The sequence below is a fragment of the Fusarium vanettenii genome (assembly GCF_000151355.1).
Source record: "Fusarium vanettenii 77-13-4 chromosome 8 genomic scaffold NECHAsca_11_chr8_3_0, whole genome shotgun sequence".
NCBI lineage: Eukaryota > Fungi > Ascomycota > Sordariomycetes > Hypocreales > Nectriaceae > Fusarium > Fusarium vanettenii.
The window spans coordinates 303,713-322,113 of record NW_003315873.1 but is presented as its reverse complement, the minus strand read 5'-3'; the positions used below and the strand labels follow the sequence as shown (position 1 = coordinate 322,113).

General features: G+C 52.1%; 7 protein-coding genes across 7 annotated transcripts; 4 read left to right on the top strand and 3 right to left on the bottom strand.

Moving 5' to 3' along the window:
• The first annotated feature begins 63 nt into the window (after positions 1 to 63).
• NECHADRAFT_63053 (uncharacterized protein) lies at positions 64 to 1,889 on the top strand. The gene is made up of 3 exons (XM_003048466.1): positions 64 to 940; positions 992 to 1,201; positions 1,247 to 1,889. The coding sequence occupies exons 1-3, from the start codon at positions 196 to 198 to the stop codon at positions 1,702 to 1,704; spliced, it is 1,413 nt and encodes a 470-aa protein (XP_003048512.1). The 5' UTR covers positions 64 to 195; the 3' UTR covers positions 1,705 to 1,889.
• Positions 1,890 to 3,175: 1,286 nt separating this feature from the next.
• On the top strand, positions 3,176 to 4,628 carry NECHADRAFT_101389 (uncharacterized protein; the record flags this gene model as incomplete). Its single annotated transcript, XM_003048465.1, has 1 exon — positions 3,176 to 4,628. One exon carries the CDS (start codon positions 3,176 to 3,178, stop codon positions 3,962 to 3,964), a length of 789 nt encoding a protein of 262 aa, XP_003048511.1. The 3' UTR covers positions 3,965 to 4,628.
• Positions 4,629 to 5,401: 773 nt separating this feature from the next.
• NECHADRAFT_47816 (uncharacterized protein) lies at positions 5,402 to 7,496 on the bottom strand (the record flags this gene model as incomplete). Its single annotated transcript, XM_003048264.1, has 2 exons — positions 5,402 to 7,301; positions 7,363 to 7,496. 2 exons carry the CDS (start codon positions 7,494 to 7,496, stop codon positions 5,402 to 5,404), a joined length of 2,034 nt encoding a protein of 677 aa, XP_003048310.1.
• A 285-nt stretch (positions 7,497 to 7,781) lies between these two features.
• Positions 7,782 to 10,470, bottom strand: NECHADRAFT_84017 (uncharacterized protein; the record flags this gene model as incomplete). The annotated part of the gene is made up of 4 exons (XM_003048263.1): positions 7,782 to 9,302; positions 9,355 to 10,027; positions 10,088 to 10,337; positions 10,386 to 10,470. 4 exons carry the CDS (start codon positions 10,468 to 10,470, stop codon positions 7,782 to 7,784), a joined length of 2,529 nt encoding a protein of 842 aa, XP_003048309.1.
• Positions 10,471 to 11,148: 678 nt separating this feature from the next.
• On the top strand, positions 11,149 to 12,964 carry NECHADRAFT_95726 (uncharacterized protein; the record flags this gene model as incomplete). The annotated part of the gene is made up of 5 exons (XM_003048464.1): positions 11,149 to 11,302; positions 11,352 to 11,839; positions 11,893 to 12,150; positions 12,203 to 12,820; positions 12,866 to 12,964. The coding sequence occupies 5 exons, from the start codon at positions 11,149 to 11,151 to the stop codon at positions 12,962 to 12,964; spliced, it is 1,617 nt and encodes a 538-aa protein (XP_003048510.1).
• Positions 12,965 to 13,045: 81 nt separating this feature from the next.
• Positions 13,046 to 15,127, bottom strand: NECHADRAFT_84015 (uncharacterized protein; the record flags this gene model as incomplete). Its single annotated transcript, XM_003048262.1, has 6 exons — positions 13,046 to 13,505; positions 13,560 to 13,853; positions 13,902 to 14,263; positions 14,316 to 14,715; positions 14,766 to 14,855; positions 14,907 to 15,127. 6 exons carry the CDS (start codon positions 15,125 to 15,127, stop codon positions 13,046 to 13,048), a joined length of 1,827 nt encoding a protein of 608 aa, XP_003048308.1.
• Positions 15,128 to 16,541: 1,414 nt separating this feature from the next.
• On the top strand, positions 16,542 to 18,107 carry NECHADRAFT_12569 (uncharacterized protein; the record flags this gene model as incomplete). Its single annotated transcript, XM_003048463.1, has 1 exon — positions 16,542 to 18,107. A coding segment is annotated over one exon (1,566 nt), but the record flags the coding sequence as incomplete, so codon positions are not given.
• Positions 18,108 to 18,401: the final 294 nt, after the last annotated feature.

The following is an 18,401-nucleotide window of genomic DNA, read 5'->3' as shown; positions in this document are numbered from 1 at the left end:
AACGTCTCATAACCCCTGGATTGTTTTATCCTTCCTTCATACAATTGTTTCCACTACCTACGTGTACTTGACGACTGCAACCATGCGGAACCAGCTTCGTCTGGCCTCCGACTCAGCCACCAGAACGACTTGACCATCCTCCACCGTCCGTCATAAGCCTAGTCATCCCCTCCGCAGCTCCGCCTCCTCACGACCATGAACACCTCTGAGAAACGCCGTCCTGGGCCCGGCAACTCTTCCGCCCACACCCTGCGCACCGGCGTATCGAATCCCAACCGAAACAGCATGCCCGCCCTCCCTCCACGAGCCGCCATGGCAGCAAACACCGTCTCGAGCCCTGAAGAGAACATCGAGGGCGGTGCGCCGCTGACGGAACGCAAAGAGAAGGATGCTACTGCTACGAGGAGCGGTAGTATCAAGGATAAAGACCGCGAGAAAGAGCGCAAGGAACGAAGGGAGAAGAAGGAGAAGAAGGAAAGAGAGCGTGAGCTTGAGGCCGCCCTCAAGGACAAGGACGAAAGGATTGCATACTTGGAAAAAGAAATGGGCATTATGGAGCGCGAGTTCCACCGCGAGCTGGACAAGTTGAGCCAGAACGAGAGCGAGACGGCCACCTTTTGGCAGGCCAAGCACAGTGCGCTCAACCAACAGTTCCTGCGAACCGACACGGAGCTGCGGTTGCTACGCGCCGAGGTCGAAGTGAGGGAGGGCGAGCGAGAAGAGCTCCGCGAGGGATGGGAGGTTTTACGCCGAGAGCTCAAGGAACGAGATAATGAGATTCGGGGGTTGAGGGGACAGGTAAGAGGGCTGAAGGAGTGGGTGAGCAACAGCACACGAACAGACGGACAAACTTGCGATGAGGTTTTCGGGGATGGGATGGCAAGGTTGGGCAATGGCCTGCAAAATTGGGTCATTGTCAACTTTCGAAAAGCCAAGATAAGTGAGTGACGTTTGCTGTTGCTGGCATGAATAGCTTGCTAACTCCTAGCAGGGCTGGACGAGCTGGACGAGGCGACGCTGGCCGAGATTAATGACCTCGTGCCCATGTACGAAGACCTGGCATCAACAGCCAAGGTACACCTCTTGCAGTCCATCGTATCGAGGATCTTGGTCGAGATGGTGTTTGACGCCTACTTTGTCGGTCTCTCGAGTGAACAGACTCAGCAGTTTCGACAGATGGAGAAGATGCTATACTCATACGGTTCGTCCCCCTGTAGATCTCGGAGCTCAATGCTTACTTGTTTAGCATCTTCTGATGAAGCTATTAACCAATGGCGATCATCAACCCTTGCTTTGCTTCGACGAGATTCGACAGTTCTTGATGAGTCGATTTCATCACTCACTGAAGCTGTACTCGCCCGAATCACACGCATCTTGGATGCCCTATGTGGCACATCACCATCTGAAGCGCGTGACAGCGGACTACGTGTCCTTGTAAACAACTCTATTGAGCTGGCACGCCTACTCGTGGTCCAAAAAGCAGTGCTTCGAGTGCATATGCCAGCGGTGCTACCTCACCAACGGGTCATGTTTGAACCCGAGACGATGGAAGATCTAGGCGGCGAGGATGAAGAAGCATTGGCAGAGAGGGAGATTTGCTGTGTCGCATTCCCCGGCGTGATCAAGCACGGTGACGAGAATGGCGGACACCTGCAGTTCCGGAACATCATAGTCAAGGCGAGGGTTCTGTGTAGCCCTGAGTAGGACATCATGTTGGATCACATGAGCTCCTCGTCGGCTGCTTTACTTTAAAAGGTTGATATCTCCTGTCATGGAGAAACCGGATACAGCTTTCCATCAGGACGGATGAGTTCTTGAGATGGATTTACTTATACCCCAGATGTTGTGATTTAAATTCACAACTGATATACAGATTTATCAAGAGTTGGATACAGATGATATCCACGAATTACAAGACATGACTCGAATTGGCCATTTGCATCATCACATAGCTAAGATTACGACATCATATCATGACCGTATGAGATTCAATTGGTCTAACCCTGAATATCCTCCATCAACTGTACCACCGCACCGTTCGGCATGTCCGTCTACCGTTGCACAGACACCTTCTCTGTCTGGCAATGGATTGGCATTGCATGTCCCCGTTGCCACCATAGGGCTGAGGACGGCGCCCTGTTCCCCACAATATCCATTCCCATGCAACAACGGCCAACGCAGCATCATCCTTTTTGCATTCACGGGATGGCTCTTGTTGGAAAAGATGTAATCTGCTGTAGCCTGCTTGGCGATGGGGACTCGGGGCCGAGGGTGCAGTAGAAGTGGGATGGGTATCGCAATTCGAGCATTCGTCTGTACCTCGGAGGGCAAAGAAACTCTCGATTCAAGGTCGGCATTGATATCGTCTCGATTCTCCGGTCATGAACGAGTCTAGCTCTATCCGTCGATTAGCATCCTTCACAGCCAACTCATCCAACTCCAAACCTCGTCAAAAAAGGAAGCCATCTGACAACCACCACCCCACGTCAACAGAGTAGGGTCATTCCACACCAAACCCCGATATTGACAGAAGCATCTGATCCTTGCTGTGACCCCATTTTGAGCCTCAACCCTCTCACTTTTTCAGGGTCTCTTGGACTCCCCCGCTCTGGTATCCTCCCCCCCTTGTATCCCAAAAGAAGCTTCGTGTAGTGTCTTGTGACGCATCCCTCCATACTGTCCGGGCGAGTTAGCCACATCGACACCACCGAGTTGGGTATGGTGACACACGCAAGCTTGACTTTTCCCAGTAGAGGTATCATCCTCCGTGGTCGTTCACTCAAATAATCTTGATGCACGTCCGTTGACCCTTGTCTTTCACTGCATTCGCTGTCGTTTTTGGTGTGTCGCCGTTCATCGATTTTGGGGGCCGGCGGCCGACGGTTCGTCGAGAAAGAGCTGTCAAATGTTTCGAGGTTTTTCGTAATTGGCCTTGTTGGTGCTGACGCTCGGCGTTGTTAGCAGCAAGAGGGGGGAATAAGTAGATTGACTTTCCCATTCTCATCCCGCCAGCTTCTTTTTCCCAACCCTTGTGGTCTTGAATCAAACTTTATCATTGTCTTGTTGGTATCACAGCTGGTCTGCTCACTCGGGTACCGCTTCCGTGTGCCTGCACTTGCTGTCATTCATCATCGTGAGACGAACGACATACCTCAAGCCCTTTCTTCTCTCCAACATGGTTGCTTCTGACCTCTGCGCCGATGTGAATGACTTCCTCGGTGAATTCAACGCCCACAAGGGTATGCAACTCACTCGAGATGCTTTCCCTGCCGTTCCCGCGAGCCATTATCCTCCCAGTCTGATGATCTCGGATCAGCCCACTGCCATATCCTCCCCTCGCAGTTTCAACAGGTCCATCAGGAGCAATTCAACATACATGTCGTCTTGCTTCCAAACCAGCACATCCATCTCCACTGCCCCTCCTCCTCACGGTCCTCCTCCACCACATCGACAACGTCCATCCCTACCCACGACATCCCTCCTCGTCTGCGAGTTCGTTGGCTTCCAAACATGTGACGCCCTCTTTGACCCTGACGATGAGGAGAGTTGGATCTCACACATTGTCGACGACCATTTAAACAACATCCTTCCCCGCGTCAGCATGTGCTGGTTCTGCAACGACGTACCGCGCTTCAAGGCCGTTTCGAAAAGTCGTGAGGATCGCGAGGTGTGCTTTCGGGAGCGCATGAGACATATCGCTGGGCATTTTCGTCATGGATGTTCGAGGGAGCAGATGCGGCCTGACTTTTTCTTTCTCGATCATGTTTATCAACATGGGTTGATCTCTGAGGAGGTGTTCCAATGGGCAAAGAGGTTTCACGAGGTTCCGCAGATTCCAAATCTCTACCCTGCTGGTTGGCGACCAGGTCAAGAGGAAGAGGTTGTGGTGGAAGCCGAGGTCAATCGTTCGCATCGTCGTCGTCTGTCCGGTCGAGATCGTGGCCCGCAGGGATATTACCGGTAGCCTTCTCGGTGGCTCTTATACGTTTCACGTCAACGGTCCGTCGTCGATCCGGGGCCGATGCCCACTTATTCTCCGTCCGGTGGAGTTCCGTCTCGGCCGGCGATCGGTCTCGGAACCCGGGTTCGGTGCCGGGCAACTCATTACGTTATGGCTTTCAATCAAGCAGGCATGATTCTCGTTTGCGTTTCATCATTTCATCGGTTCGTCGCGTTCATCCTGGGGGTCCCGTGGCATGGGTGGCATATCATTCGGTCGGGGGGGATCTACCAAGGTTAGTGCCCGGTAACCCGGGATACATGGAGGAAGCATGGGAAGGGCAGAATGATTCATGGTATCATCCAAATATTTTGTCAAATGGTGGAGGTTTCGGTTCAAGCATATCAGCGATATTTCATAACGAGTCTGGCTATTGGGTATGGACGAGGAGGTTCTCGGAAGGGAAGCAGGACGCAGGTCTTGTTACGTTCGGTGGGGAAAAGAGAGGAAAAAGAAAGGACAAGAGAAAAGGAGAAGGACTAGGCAGCAGTAAGAGAGGGCTGATGATTTCCTCCTTGGCCGGTCTTTGCTTATTTATTCGGCCGAGACGGAGGAACTGACACGGGGCTTGGAGAATCATGCTGACTTGGAAAGAGAAACGAAACACAACCAAAGAATGAAGCCAGAGCTTGATTTTCTAAAACAGAAGAACACCCATCTCATTTATTATTTATATAAGAAAATTTTCCCTCTCCCAAGAAATCATGTGTCGTCACCGCGGTTCATAGGGCTACCCTCACCTCATTCACGGGCTTACATGGACCGCTGCCCAAACAGAGCTTCGCCTCACTACCTAGCCCAACCACACAGACATCTTTTTTACCCTCAGCCAATGCCATTCAAGGATCAAGGGTATTGGTTTCAGACGTCAAGTAAAAGGTCGACTCTTGACGTTGTCACGAGATGACTCAAAGCGGAGCTTGGATGGCAAGCCGATTGGAGCCAGCGAATTAAACGAGTCATTGCGAGGGGTGAGTCACGCACTATGAGTGTTTGATGCTATTTTTTAATGGCATACTTTGGTATTTTTGAACGTATTTTTCGTGGTGTTTTGGACGACGATGGGAGATTTGATCCAATCATTCGGTGAGGGTTGACAGCCCTGCGAAAGTGCAGTCATGTTGGGAATTTGATTCACCTGGGTTGGTAGATTGACGTTACAATAGGGCTTGCCTTTCACAGATGAGTTATTCTGAGGCGAAGAAACAACACGGCTTCTTGTCTAGTCACACGTCCCTCCGTCTGCCCTGTCAAGTGACGTCTTTTGTCCACCCCAACTGACTCTCTGACATATCCCACATGCACCTCATAATCACTACCTGGTCTCAAATCCATGCATAATTTACAAACCGAGGGTATCCTAGTCTCCATATGCTACATAGTCATACATGTTGTACATGATCATCGCCGAGGTCCATGCTTGCCCATCAACCTCAACCTCTGTCTCCGCGCCGGCCCAAACAGCGGCCGGTAATACGAATGAGACGTCCTCTCTCCCCTGGGGTGATGTCCCAGCAGGGTCTTGTCGACATTTCTGTACCGAACTTCATACTTGACCCACCGCTCCAGACCGGGGATATGGATGCCCAGCGACGGTAGCGCCAGTAGCGTCAACGTAGTTGTCACATGCTGCGAGTAGTGATCCCTCTCGCGTTCCACGCCGTACATGGCCGGCAAGGAATATCGGATCTTGCCCGGTGCGTAGTGCTTAAGCAGCTTTTCAAGCCGAGCCCTCCGCATGGGGGGTAGCGCCTTACGGAAAGCCTTGGCATGTTCTGCTCGATAAGGCTGCACAAGAAACAAAGGGCGATTGTTGTATCCGATCCGAACCCAGTAGCGGCCATCAAACATCTTGGACCTCTTCCAGCCCATGATGCGGGACCCAGGGTTGGCCTCGGCAATCTGCTTGGCCTCCTCCTTGTCGAAGCGAACACGATGGTCCAGAACTCCAAACAGCTTTGCCATAGGTAGAGGTTGATTGGATGTGTAAGGAGCTCGGGAGAGGAGCCACTTGACTGAGTTTCCTTGTACTATCGGATCAAACAAGACACCGGACATGGCAAAAGCCTTTGGGGGGGATGGGCTCGGGTTAGGAGCCAGGTCAGGGATGAGTCGATTCACGACGTTATCGAGGTTAGCCAGTGGTGGTAAATGATACTCGGGAGTGACAAAGTCTATCAGCTTCCGAACTGCAATAGCCATAATGAGTCTCCGATGCTCCTTTCGTAGTTCATTCTCTGGACTCAATGATCGCCTCTTGCGCCGCCCCTTGAAAGGACGTGAGTTGGGAAACTGAATCAACAAAGTTCCAGCATTTGGGTCGAAATCCTTGATGATGGCTTCTCGCACGAGATAGCGATGCGCTTCAGCTTCTTCAAGCTTGGTTCTTCGCTTTGCCCTTTCGGCCAAGGCTAGGATAGCAGGCTTCTGCAGAGCTTTCGGGAGCTCATGATTCCGGACCAGGTATCTGATGGCATTCCGTGTCGTCAGAGTAGGATCCTTGTTAGTCCGGTCCTCAACCCAGGGGATATTGTTTGCCTCGCAGGTGGCGATGAGCCTATCCTTGTCAAACTCAAGCAGCGGCCTGTAAATCGTGACCCCTCCATCTTCGATCTCCAGCGGCTTGAGAAAGGGCCGGTTAGGTTCCCTTTCCGTAGGATTGTGTCCCGGGTATCGCTCAATAAGTTCTGTTCCGCCAAAGGGTTTGAAGCCGTCCCATGATTCGGCCTTCTTCTGGTCTCGAAATATGGATCGTAGGCGCCTCATTTCCCGTATAGGCGGCCTAAAACTGAGAAAGGGGGACTGATTACGCTGGTCATCGATCAAACCGCTCTTGTATACACCGTGCATGTCGTAACACTCGGGGATCGAGTTTGCCTCCCGTATCCCCTGTAGCCCTCGATATCCATGTCCTCCAAGCAATCGCATTAAAACCGTTTCGTATTGGTCGTCTCGATGATGCGCAAAGAAGAGACTCGTAGCGCCTTGATAATTGCAGTGGTTCCCGAGAGCTCGGTATCGATACGTTCGAGCAAGTCCCTCGAGGTTCGGGAGCTTGCGGGGATCGAGACCATTGCGTTTCTCCTCCTTCCAGGCGAGTGCCGTGACGGTGGTCTTGAGGTCGAGCTTCCTCAGCTCCTTTGCGACCTGCATAGCCTCTTCGGTGCTCTCATCGCGCAGTCTGTGGTCGATGACGACGGCAAGGGCGCCGTGGGCAGGATTGTCGGCGATCTTTGCGCGGCGGAAGGTCTGGAGCATGCGAGAGGTGAGATAGGCGAGGGCCATAGAATCAACGCCTCCGCTGATGGCCAGAACTAGCCCATTAATCAGTACAGACACTCAATTAAACGTCGTAGAGCAACATGCCTACGCGCTGAGGCCTGGCAGACCGGGCCGCGGGGAATCGCGGTCGGCACACAGCGTCGACGGCATCTCTAAACTCGGCGATGGAGATGGGCCGAGGGGCATGGTGAAAGACGTGAGCTGCCGTAGTCATTCCATCATATTCCTCGAGGGAGCTCTGAGCCGTGATTGGCCATACGAGATAGCAATTGGTTCGGGCAGGGAGTGCGAAGCTGAAGATCGTGGTTTTAAAAAAAAAGTGGTGATCTCGGAACTGGAGGTTGGTCCGGTCGGGTTTGCGAATCCCGGCGGGGGTGGATGGTGGGGCCGCTGTATTGTTAGTGCTCATCCGCTATCACCACCGGCTATCCTGACTTCCTCTTACACGTTGGCTTTCTCGGATTCATCTATTCATCAATATCCTATCTAACTCTAGCTCTCATATGCCTTTCCACTCCAAAGAGGTCGCCACGTGAAAAAGACTTGACAGCGGAGTAAGTGCGCTGCTATTCCCAACCAACACTTCAAAGCTCCCGCTCTCCATCAACCAAGTCCCCGACGTCTCGTCCCAGATACTCGTGGCATACTTGAGAGGGATGGTGATGTAAGCCAACTTTGTCTCTCCAGCCGGAACAAAGACCTTGGTGAATCCCTTCAGTTCTTTGATGGGTCGCGAGACCTTTGACTCGCTGATCCGCTTCACGTAGGCCTGGCAGGTCTCGCTGCCGTCTATGGTGGAAGTGTTGGTTACAGTGACTGAGATGTGTAACTGACTGTCAAGGCCGGATCCATCCATGGTCAATGTCAAGTGATCCAGCTCGAAAGAAGCATACGAGAGACCGTGTCCAAACGGCCATTGAACAGGTCGTTTGGTCTTTTCGTAGAAACGGTAGCCAACGTGGATATCCTCGGTGTAGTAGCATCTTCCAGCCTCAGATCTGTAGCTGAGGAAAGCAGGCGTATCCTCGATATGCATTGGCCAAGAAAGTGGCAGCTTCCCAGATGGACTTGTTTTGCCCAGGAGAACATCGGCGATGCTGTGGCCGCTCTCGTTGCCGCCATACCACGCCTGCACCACAGCAGGAACCTCGTTCCATGGTCCCGAGACAGGAGTGCCGGATTGGATGACAACGACAACGTTTCCGTTGACGGCGCATACTCTTGATATCAACTCGGCCTGTCGTCCAGGGAGTCCAAGTTCAGTACGATCTGAACCTTCAGACTCCCACTCAGGGCCCAAGCCAACAGAGAGCACAACTTGATCCACTGTCTTTGCCAGCTCCACGGCCTTGTCAAGATCCGATCCTTGATCAACGCAAGGGGCACAACCAATGCGTACACCGCCAGCTCCAAAGACTGGTGCTCCGGCTTTGTTGAGGTTGGAGGTTGCAGCGCTGCCGAAATCGACTCTAAGACGGTACACTTTGCCAGCCTCAAGTTCAGTGTACCCAATCTCTTCCACACTACCCGACCCAAAGAAGCTTTCTCCTCGAATCTGCTTCTCTGCGTTGTCAACGATGAGATTATCATCGAGGTATAACTTGGCTGTACCGGCAACCGTGAGGCCAAATGCATACGTCTCGGCTTGCTCAACCACAAAATCGGCTTCGATGGTAGCAAAGAGAACGTTGTCAGGGGTAGCAGCGTTGCTATAGTCGTATAGGACAACATTTGTGTCATCAAGTTCGAATGTTTCCAGCAGAGTGTGCTTGTCCTCCAATGGCGGTGAGCTGTAGATGCTCATCAAGAAATGGCCGAGCTTCCCGCTCGTTGGACTCCGGACTAGATCCCCCAGAACTGGCAGCATGTTGTAGATCCGCCAGGCTTCAGCATATTGAACTGGCTTCTCTAATTGGGCGTTTAGTCCCTCGAGGATGGATACTGAGCGGTAAGGGCGGAGTGATGCTGATCCTCCGCCGCAGAAGAAGGGTTTCTTCAGGTTGGGCCCAATGACTGCCAGCTGCGTATTTATTAACATCAAGCGAGAAACTATTAAGACCTTGCAAACTTACACTCTTTGCGCTGTCTAGAGGCAGAATGTTTCTCTCATTTTTGAGAAGAACTATACTTTCAGATCCCAACCTCCTCAAGACATCGCGGCCACTCTCAGAGTCAAGACAAATCTCGGGGCCCGACTCTGGGATCCCCGACTTGGAGCACCTCTCAATAAGCTTCAAGACAGAAGATGCCCTCTGGTTGATTGTGTCGTTGCTTATCTTGCCCACACTCATGGCAGTCGACACCTTTTTGCCTCTCCATTCAGTTGGACCTGGCATCTCAAGGTCTAAGCCGGCGTTTATGGCCTCGACTGTCGAGTACGTTCCAAACCAGTCGCTAAGTATGCAACCATCATAGTTCCACTCTCTTCTGACGATGTCTTGGAGTATCTCGGCGTTCTCGCACATGTGGGTGCCGTTGACCCTGTTGTACGCCGTCATGAGGGCCCAGGGGTTGGCATCCCGGATGGCCAGCTGAAAAGGGAGGAGATAGATTTCACGCAGTGCTCGTTGACTAATGCGGCAGTCTACGAGAGTTCGCTCGTGTTCCATGTCATTCGCCACAAAGTGCTTCAGAGATGATGCGATGCCGCCCTTCTGGACACTTGAGATTACGGCACCGGCCATGATCCCGCTGAGAAGGGGGTCTTCAGAGAAGGACTCGAATCCTCGTCCTCCCAAGGGACTTCTGTAAGTTCACCCTTGTCAACAACTTTCAGATGTTGGTTGATGCCCTTCGTTGACGTACCTCTGGATGTTGACCGTAGGCCCGAGCCAAACATGAGCACTCTTGGCATGACACTCGCGAACTATCAAGTCTCCCGCCTCCTTCATCAATTCCCTGCTCCACGTCGCACCCAAGGCCGTCCCGCAAGGTAGGCAGGCAGCTGGAACACTGTCAAAGAACTTGGTGCCCCGAACGCCATTTGGGCCATCCGACATGCGAAGTTTGGGGAGGTTGAGGTGTGGGATGCCAGCCGTATGCCAAAAGTCAACACCTATTAGTCTGTTAGTGAAGATAAAAAGATAGTACAAGGTGCTACTACCTGATAGCAAGGCTATCTTTTCGCTAGTGGTCATGTCTTGGAGAAGTTTCTCCCGGGACGGCGTTGTAAAATGCAGGCTGCCCATGGTGTAACGTAGCTGAGGGTACGAATAGGGGGTGCGTGTTAAGTTGTCAATGAGACCTTCTCACAAGCTACCAAACAATACTCTCATTCACTGAGAAGTAATCTTATTTGCGCAGACTATGCAGCTTGAAGGCTTGAAGAAGGAGTAGTTGGTTCGGGCTAGTTCTGTCCGAAGTGGTGGGAGATGGAAGGGGTCACATTTTATCGAAAGGATTTCCAGACCTTGTGACTTGATAGTCAAGGAATCACTTCAAGGGGTCCCCCACATAAATTTCTTCATTTGCCTCAAATATCAAGCCCTTATTCGCAACATTGGTAGTGTAGCTCCTAGCATGGTGTTGCTTGCCGACGCTCCCCGAACAGAGATCCACCAAGGTGCTAGGATCACGAACGGCGATCTCAGAGCTCCTATTGGGCTGTCAGGGGTCAAAAGACGCTTGCCGACTCTCCCCGAGGAGGATGTTAGTCCAAGTCATTGCTTGCCGACTCTCCTCGAACCAAAGCTAGGTTTCTGGACCAACACTCGAGCTTACAAGACAGTATAATGCGAAAATCTAACCCGGGGGAGCTGGGGTAACAACAGTGGGGCCCCGCATGCATGTTGCAGATATAATAGACATTCTGCTGCACCTTCAGACGAATATTCAACACTCGAATCTTCAGCCAGCATCTCTACGCAATGGGCCTTAAGAAGAACAACGAGCCTTCGGGCCATGCTTTAACAGAAGTGCTTCCCCGTGACTCCAAGCCTTGGTATCGCGTTCCACATCTCCTGAAGCTCAATCTATTACTCCTGATCCCACTCATGTCCTCCTCCGTGGCCGGCTTTGACGGTAACTCTCCTATACCAAACTCATTCCGTTCTAACATTAACATCTCCAGGTTCTTTGATGAACGGACTCCAAGCACTTCCATCATGGAAAACCGACTTCAACAATCCCAAAGGTCACACTCTAGGCTTCGTTAACGCCGCCCAATCTTTCGGTTCCATCCTCGCCCTGCCTCTCTGCGGTCTCCTCTCCGACAAGATCGGCAGAAAGAAGACGCTCCTCCTCGGTGGTGTCGTCATCACTCTCGCTTCGGTCATCCAAGCTGCTGCGGTCAACTATGGCATGTTTGTAGCTTCACGAGTGTTAGTGGGTGTGGGTGCAATTACCATTATCCAGCCGAGCCCGATGCTTATATCTGAGTTGTGTTATCCTACTCATCGTGGTATCTACACGGCTCTTTTCTGGACTTTTTACTACTTTGGGTCTATTATTGCTGCTTGGAGCACCTATGGCTTGCAAAAGCACATGCCGGACAGTGTTTGGGCATGGAGAGGCCCTTCCATCTTGCAAGGTGGTCTTCCAATCCTCCAGCTCCTATTTGTAAGTTCCACAACTTGAACCCGACTGAGACAAGAGGCTAATGTGCTCTTTAGTGGTGGAAGCTCCCTGAGTCTCCCCGATGGCTTATCGCAAACGATCGAAGCAACGAGGCCAGGGCTACTCTCGCGACATTCCACACGGGCGGCGACGAGGACCACCCCCTTGTCACATTTGAGATGAACGAGATCACCAGAGCTCTCGAGATCGACAAGGCAGCCGAAGGTGTCAAGTGGACCGCCCTTGTGGCAACCCCTGGCAATAGGAAGCGAACCTTGATCACCTGTCTACTAGGCTTCTTTTCTCAGTGGGTTGTAAGTAGCTAGATTATCTCCTAGGTTAAAGTCAGGCTAACATGTGCAACAGGGTAACAGCGTCGTCTCGTTCTACCTTACTCTAGTTCTCGACACCGTCGGAGTCAAAGACCCCGACACTCAGACACTGATCAACGGTCTCCTCCAACTCTTCAACTTTGTCGCCGCAATCATCGCAGCATTCTTAGTCGACCGTCTTGGTAGACGAACTCTCTGGAACTGGTCCGGTACCGGCATGCTCATTTCATTCGTCATCTGGACCATATGCTCAGCCAGATTCACTATCGAAAACTCGAGCGGACTGGGAGTCGCAGTTATTGTCTTCATCTTTGTCTACTTCTTCCATTACGACTTGGCATACACCCCTCTTGTCTTTGCTTATCCAACCGAGATTCTACAGTACTCAATCCGGTCCAAGGGCTTAAGTCTTGAGCTTGGTATTGTGTATGGCTCACTTGTGGTCTTGTCTTTTGTAAACCCTATCGCACTTGATGCTATTGGCTGGCGGTACTACATCCTCTTCTGCTGTATCACAGCTGTTTCTGTTGTTGCGAACTGGTTCCTTCTTCCTGAGACGAAAGGCCGTTCTTTGGAGGAGATTAGTGAGTTGTTTGATGGACAGGATGTTGCTGGGGCTGCGAGAGAGGCCACGAAACTTGAGCTTGGAGATGTCAGTCACATTGATGAGAGGGACTTGTCCAAGGCGGATGAGTAGAGCGTGGTTGAATGGGCTACGATAGGACGACAACTTGACTTTATTGGCATCAATGACGTCGCCAAGGGCCTTCGGGCACAGTATCAAGAAGAACAGTGACGGCATAGCTTCATACTCAGCCCAGGGTATTAATATATATCTATAGCTCCATATTCAAGAGATATTCACCTCCCCTACTAGCTACTCGCTCACCGCATCCCATTCCGCCCTCAGAATCTCAAGACTAACCTGCAAATTCCTCGACTCCGGGCTCCAACGACTCAAAACATGCATCGCCTGCTGAACAGAAGCCTTCCACCCCGGCGGCATAGCTATAGAATTCACCCTCGCCGCAGCAAGGAGACACAAGGCAGCTCCAAAGGCGATGCGAGCCGTGTACCAAGTTCCGTGGTGTCGATGATGGTGGGTCGCGTCGTTGATCATCCCCATTGAGGCTTCCAGACAGGTAAACGCCAGAGGTTCAATGTCTTTTCTGTGCTTGAGAATCTCGGTTTGGGGTGCGTGGATCATGAAGTAGAGGAATGGTTGAAAGATCCAGGCTTGGCTTGTGAGGTAGCGACTTCTCACGTGTAGACCGAGCTCGTTTCTTGACTCGAATATCGGTTCTTCAACCCGAAGAGCTTTGGGTAGGTTGTTAACCCTATGATCCCAAAATCAGTGGCTACTCGAAAACAAATACCATTGTGTCGCCTACCAAGCTGTTACTTTCTGGTCAAGCTGTTCTGCTTGTCTCTGCGTAGTGACAATGTCCCTCATCCAGGCTGTGGGCGACTGGTCATACAGATTCCAGATGATCTCATTACCGATTCGTCGCAACGACGTTTCTGAGAGATAATACATCCAACTGTTCAGCTGGGAGCGATTCCCAGGTGATTCATCACCCAACTCGGCAGGGGAAGTGGAAGATTCTGGAGGATGCGGAAAGGCGTAGGGGAATGGGAGATCTTCGAGTCCGGAACTCGTCACGCGAAGTTCGTTTGCTAATTCACTTGGAAGGGTTAGATATTATATATTGTTCATGAGTTAGAAAACATACCATTCTGACTGCATACAAGACCAGTATAGCCTTTGAAGCAGCCGTCCCTCGTCTGTCTGAAACTCGTTGGGCGAGAAAGATCTCGACTGGATATGCAGTTTCAGTTGAAGGCTTGCCTGACTAAACTGCAGCCAAGCATCGACTGGCCGGATCGAGTACATCTCATACACGCCACAGAAGAAGTGACATTGCGTCGATAACAAAGACAGCGGTTGATTACTGAGTATTGTTCGACATCTGGCGAAGCAGCTTTCTCCCAGTTGTCTTGAAGTGCCAACTTTATTAGGGCTCACTGGGGAATACTTATCAAAGCTTGAGGGCGTGTAGGGTGCCGAGATGATTCCAAGGGCACACGCAATGAGCTTTGAACTGTAAGTGACAAAGAAACGAGTTGAGTTTGAAAAAGGTACTTACAACGAGGGCAGCCTGGACAGAGTTCCCAATACCATTTTTAATACAGTCCTTAGCAGCCTCAGCGAGAGTTGTCGGGTCCAGAATGGGATTCTTGGTGTGGACATTGGCAAGAAAATCCTTTATGGCTGATTCGATGACTAAAGAGCTTGGAAGGGCATCTTTGAAAATATCCGCACCGGCTGAGCTTTGCATTTGGCCATGACTTCTTGAATCGACGGGTGAGGCCCCTGGATTGGAAGGAAACTGGTGGTTGTCTTGGTGTATCAAAGCTAGAGATCGACCGTGGAGTTGTAGTCCAAGTCCCTCAAAGACGGGCCATTCGAGGATTCCTTCTGCAGCTGGATACTGTGCTGTAGGAAAGACGGAGGGCTTTACAAAGGTTTCCTCAGGCATGCCGTTTCTGGTAGACCATTTAGCTACCTTAGCCACGAATGTATGTGATTAACCCACCTTTGACTTGCAAGTCCATCGAAGCGCTCCTCCATACGCCTCTCCAGATAATCAAGCCGATTAATAATGTGCAAACTTGCCGAATCATAACTATTTACGACATTCAGTTACAAGTCCACGTCTCTTATCCAGATTTCGTACTTGGAAAAATCCGAACGCAGCTCCTCATAAACGCAGGTTGCGCCTACGCTGAGACAGAAACTACATGATGGCCTCTTGTTGTCGCATTTGCTCTTTCGGCCGCGGCAAACAGTGCAGGCAGTGACTGAGCGTCTTCTTGGGTATGAACTCTCTGTTCTCTGGCGTTTTCTGATTTGTTGGACGGGGTTGGGCGTTGATGATTGGGATGTGGAGTCAGGCATGGTGAAGAATTGGGCTGGAAATTTAAAGAGTTGGATTTACATTCATCTTTGACTAGAATGAGAATAGAATATGCAAAGCAGATGTATAGATTTAGACGAGAGAATGGGGCAGCAGACGATCAGTGGAGATGGTTCGTGCAATCAATCAATTGACTTGAGGTTGTATTAGAGTCGGTCATCTGGCCAAGGCGGTGAGGCCGAGCAAAATTACTACAGTCAAAGAGTAAAAGTGACCCATGCTCCCCGGCTCCTGAGGGTTTTTGAGTTTCCTTGTGGTTTGGGATGGAGTAATCTTGGCGTGGGTGAATGAGTGACTCGAGTGTGCAGCGTGAGAGGTACGGTAGGTACGTCAGTGGCGGGTCTAGAGTGAAAGCATGCAGGGGAATAATTGCAGGGCGTATTATTTATGGAAGAGAGTAAAAGAAAAAGAACGCGGTGTGTGTTTCCGTAAAATCCATGGATTCCCAACGGTGGCCGAGTCGTCGGTAACAGAACATGGGGGCACTTAACATCCTGGTCTACAAGGGGGCGTGATTTTGTCTCCGAGGCACAAGGCACAAGGCACAATCAGAGGCAGCCAGTGGTGAAGTGGTGGATAGCTCATTCTTGGAACACTAGGGCGTGACAGAATAAAGCACTCTCCGCTCTGTCTGCATCCAAAGTTAGGCACGCATGGGAATGACTATGACTATGACTATGCATGGGATGGGTAATGGATGTTGATATGGATTGGACATTAAAGACTCTCTTGTCCCCTTTGTCCCTCCTTTGCCGTGTCCTCGTGCCACGGCCTCTACCTCCACCCATCCATTAGGTATTCACGCCCCCATCCTTGTCACTCCTCCTCTCTGCAACCCTCCCTCTGCATCTCCGTGCAGCACCTCTTTTCCAGTCCATCCGTCTCGTCTCGTCTCGTCTCGTCGTGTCTGTCTTTCTTAGTGCCAGACATTCTGTTTATTTGTTTTGCACATCCTCCTCTTTTTTCTCATCATTGTCTCGTCTCATCTCGGTCACTCCCGCAAAACATTGTCTCTCTTGACACTCAACCTCAAGCTGCCTGAATGAAGTCTGCGCATCAATCAATCACTCTCCTCGACAATAACAAACCTCCAGCGGATGGATCCCATGTGATACATCCAGCCTGACTAACTTGAACCCACCACCGACTTCGCCTCCCGCCATAATCACTCTATCTATTCTTTCTCCTCTAACTCCCCTTCTCCGCAATCCTCTTTTATCCCTCGAGTCTAGTTCGGCAAGCTAAACAAACAAACAAACATTACATCACAATCAACAACCCGCTGCACTTTGCGCTGCGCATCCGCATCCGACCGTACTCATGGTCTCCACACTCGAGCCGCCGGCTTCGTCGTCGCTCTCCCGCCGCGGTCCGTCGTCCGTCGTCTCTCGTCAATCCATCTCGCGAACGAAGCGCTACAATCGCTCCCACGCCGGCGGAACCTCTTACGCGCCCCAGAATGACTTTCCCGTATTTGCGAGCAGCGGCGACGTCGAGATCATAATCACCGCCCGAGAAACCGCACCCGGCGCCGCGCCCGTTCAGAATCGCTACCTTCTTCATCGCCATACCTTGACGCGCTCCAGCGGTTTCTTTGAGGCCAGCACTTCGAACGAGTGGTCCCGCGCCCGAGCTCTGCCTGCTGGCAACGAGCTGTCCCGCATCGGCGAGGACGGCAGTAGCCTCAATGGTAGCGACGATGGCACCTCGTCGTCCCTGCTGGGAGGTGCGACGCCGCCCAGGAAGAGATGGAGATATGAGCTGGACCGAGGCTCAGGTCCCAATGACATACCCATGCTGGTTCAGAGAGACGAACGAGAAGAATCCAATCAGTCCATCTTTGGACCTGCCTCGGCACCACCCACAGTCAACTCTCGAGAGTCACGATCTTCGCTCGCCCGCACAAAGCTCTCACATTCGCACTCTCGATCGCTTTCCAACTCGACAACCGCGAATGGCTTCTTCCGCTCCGTCGCCAACCTCAGCCTATCCTCAAACCAACCTCCAGCCCCCACGCTCTCCCAGGCCGATGAGGACCTCCTCCGCGACTACGACAACCTTTTCCGGATCTTCTACAACTACCCGCCCAACCTAGACGGGGTCAACGTCGCAGATGCATATGTGCAATGCAAGAGCCTCCTCAACCTTGCGGACCAGTACGACGCCCTGGCAGTGGTGGGACCGCGGGTCGACCACCACATGCTCCAGTTCCAGTCCCGTCTGTGGAAGCAAATCGCCAAATACCCCATCTCCTACCTGCGGCTGGGGTTCCTAGCGCGAAGCAGGGTCATCTTCCAGGAGGCGCTGATCCACGTCGTCGGGCAGTGGCCCATGGGAGAGCGCAGCCTGCGGGCAGCCCTGCCCGACATGGTGCTGGACATAATCGAGGACAAGGTGGAGGAGCTCGAGGAGACGGTAGGCCGGGTCGAGGGGCGTCTCTTCCGGATCGGGCTCACCAACAGCCGCGGCGAACGTGTCGGCCCAAGCAACAATTATCTAGACTGGCTGGCCGTGAGCCTGTTCCGCCAATGGGTGGCTGACAACACCTCTCCGCAGCCGCAGCAGCAGCAGCAGCCGCAGCCCGATCAACGCCGGCGGACAGCAGCCGCAGCACCTCCAACGTCTCGCGATGGAGGCCGCAGCGTCGCCACTCTTCCCCCTGCCGCCCCGCCTCTGACTTCTGTCGGTCGCGCATACCGCACCCTTGGCTCGAATAATCCCGCGGCCTTTCTCGGGCATGATGAGTGCAAGAGGTTTCTCAAGTTGACACCGGAGCTGTACAGCCGAGAGAACCTCCGTCGGTTCGAGAAGAGGCTCGACGAGCTCAAGGCCATGGCTCGAGAAGTCGTCCGACCTCTGATGGGGAGCAACCTCGAGCTCGACATGGGCGGAACCTCAAGGACCCCCGACAGCATCACGTATCTAACCTGCACTAACGTCGGGACGAGAGACTTGCCCTGGCTTATGATGGATGATCCGACCGTTGGCCTGCAGATCTCCAATTAATGTCACCGTCCGGAGTGATTCCGGGGTCCTCTGTCAATGTCACCTCGGACTGCATGTCATGGAAAAGAAGGCGAGAGAAAACAACGCTTCATTTCATCTCGCCTCGCCAGACGGACGGACGACTGTGCTTCGACAATATGCAACGATTTTCTTTTCTCTATTGCAACGCGTCACGACGATATGTTCTGATTTTCTTCACCTCTTCTTTTTTTCTGCGGATACCCCCCATGCTTGGACACATTTGATGAT

What these genes read in the sequence shown, in the direction of transcription:
- NECHADRAFT_63053 (XM_003048466.1), top strand. Translation starts at nt 196, where the DNA reads ATGAACACCTCTGAGAAACGCCGTCCTGGGCCCGGCAACTCTTCCGCC. An exon ending in CTTTCGAAAAGCCAAGATAA is followed by an intron (nt 941 to 991) that starts GTGAGTGACGTT and finishes AACTCCTAGCAG; the next exon opens with GGCTGGACGAGCTGGACGAG. An exon ending in GAAGATGCTATACTCATACG is followed by an intron (nt 1,202 to 1,246) that starts GTTCGTCCCCCT and finishes TTACTTGTTTAG; the next exon opens with CATCTTCTGATGAAGCTATT.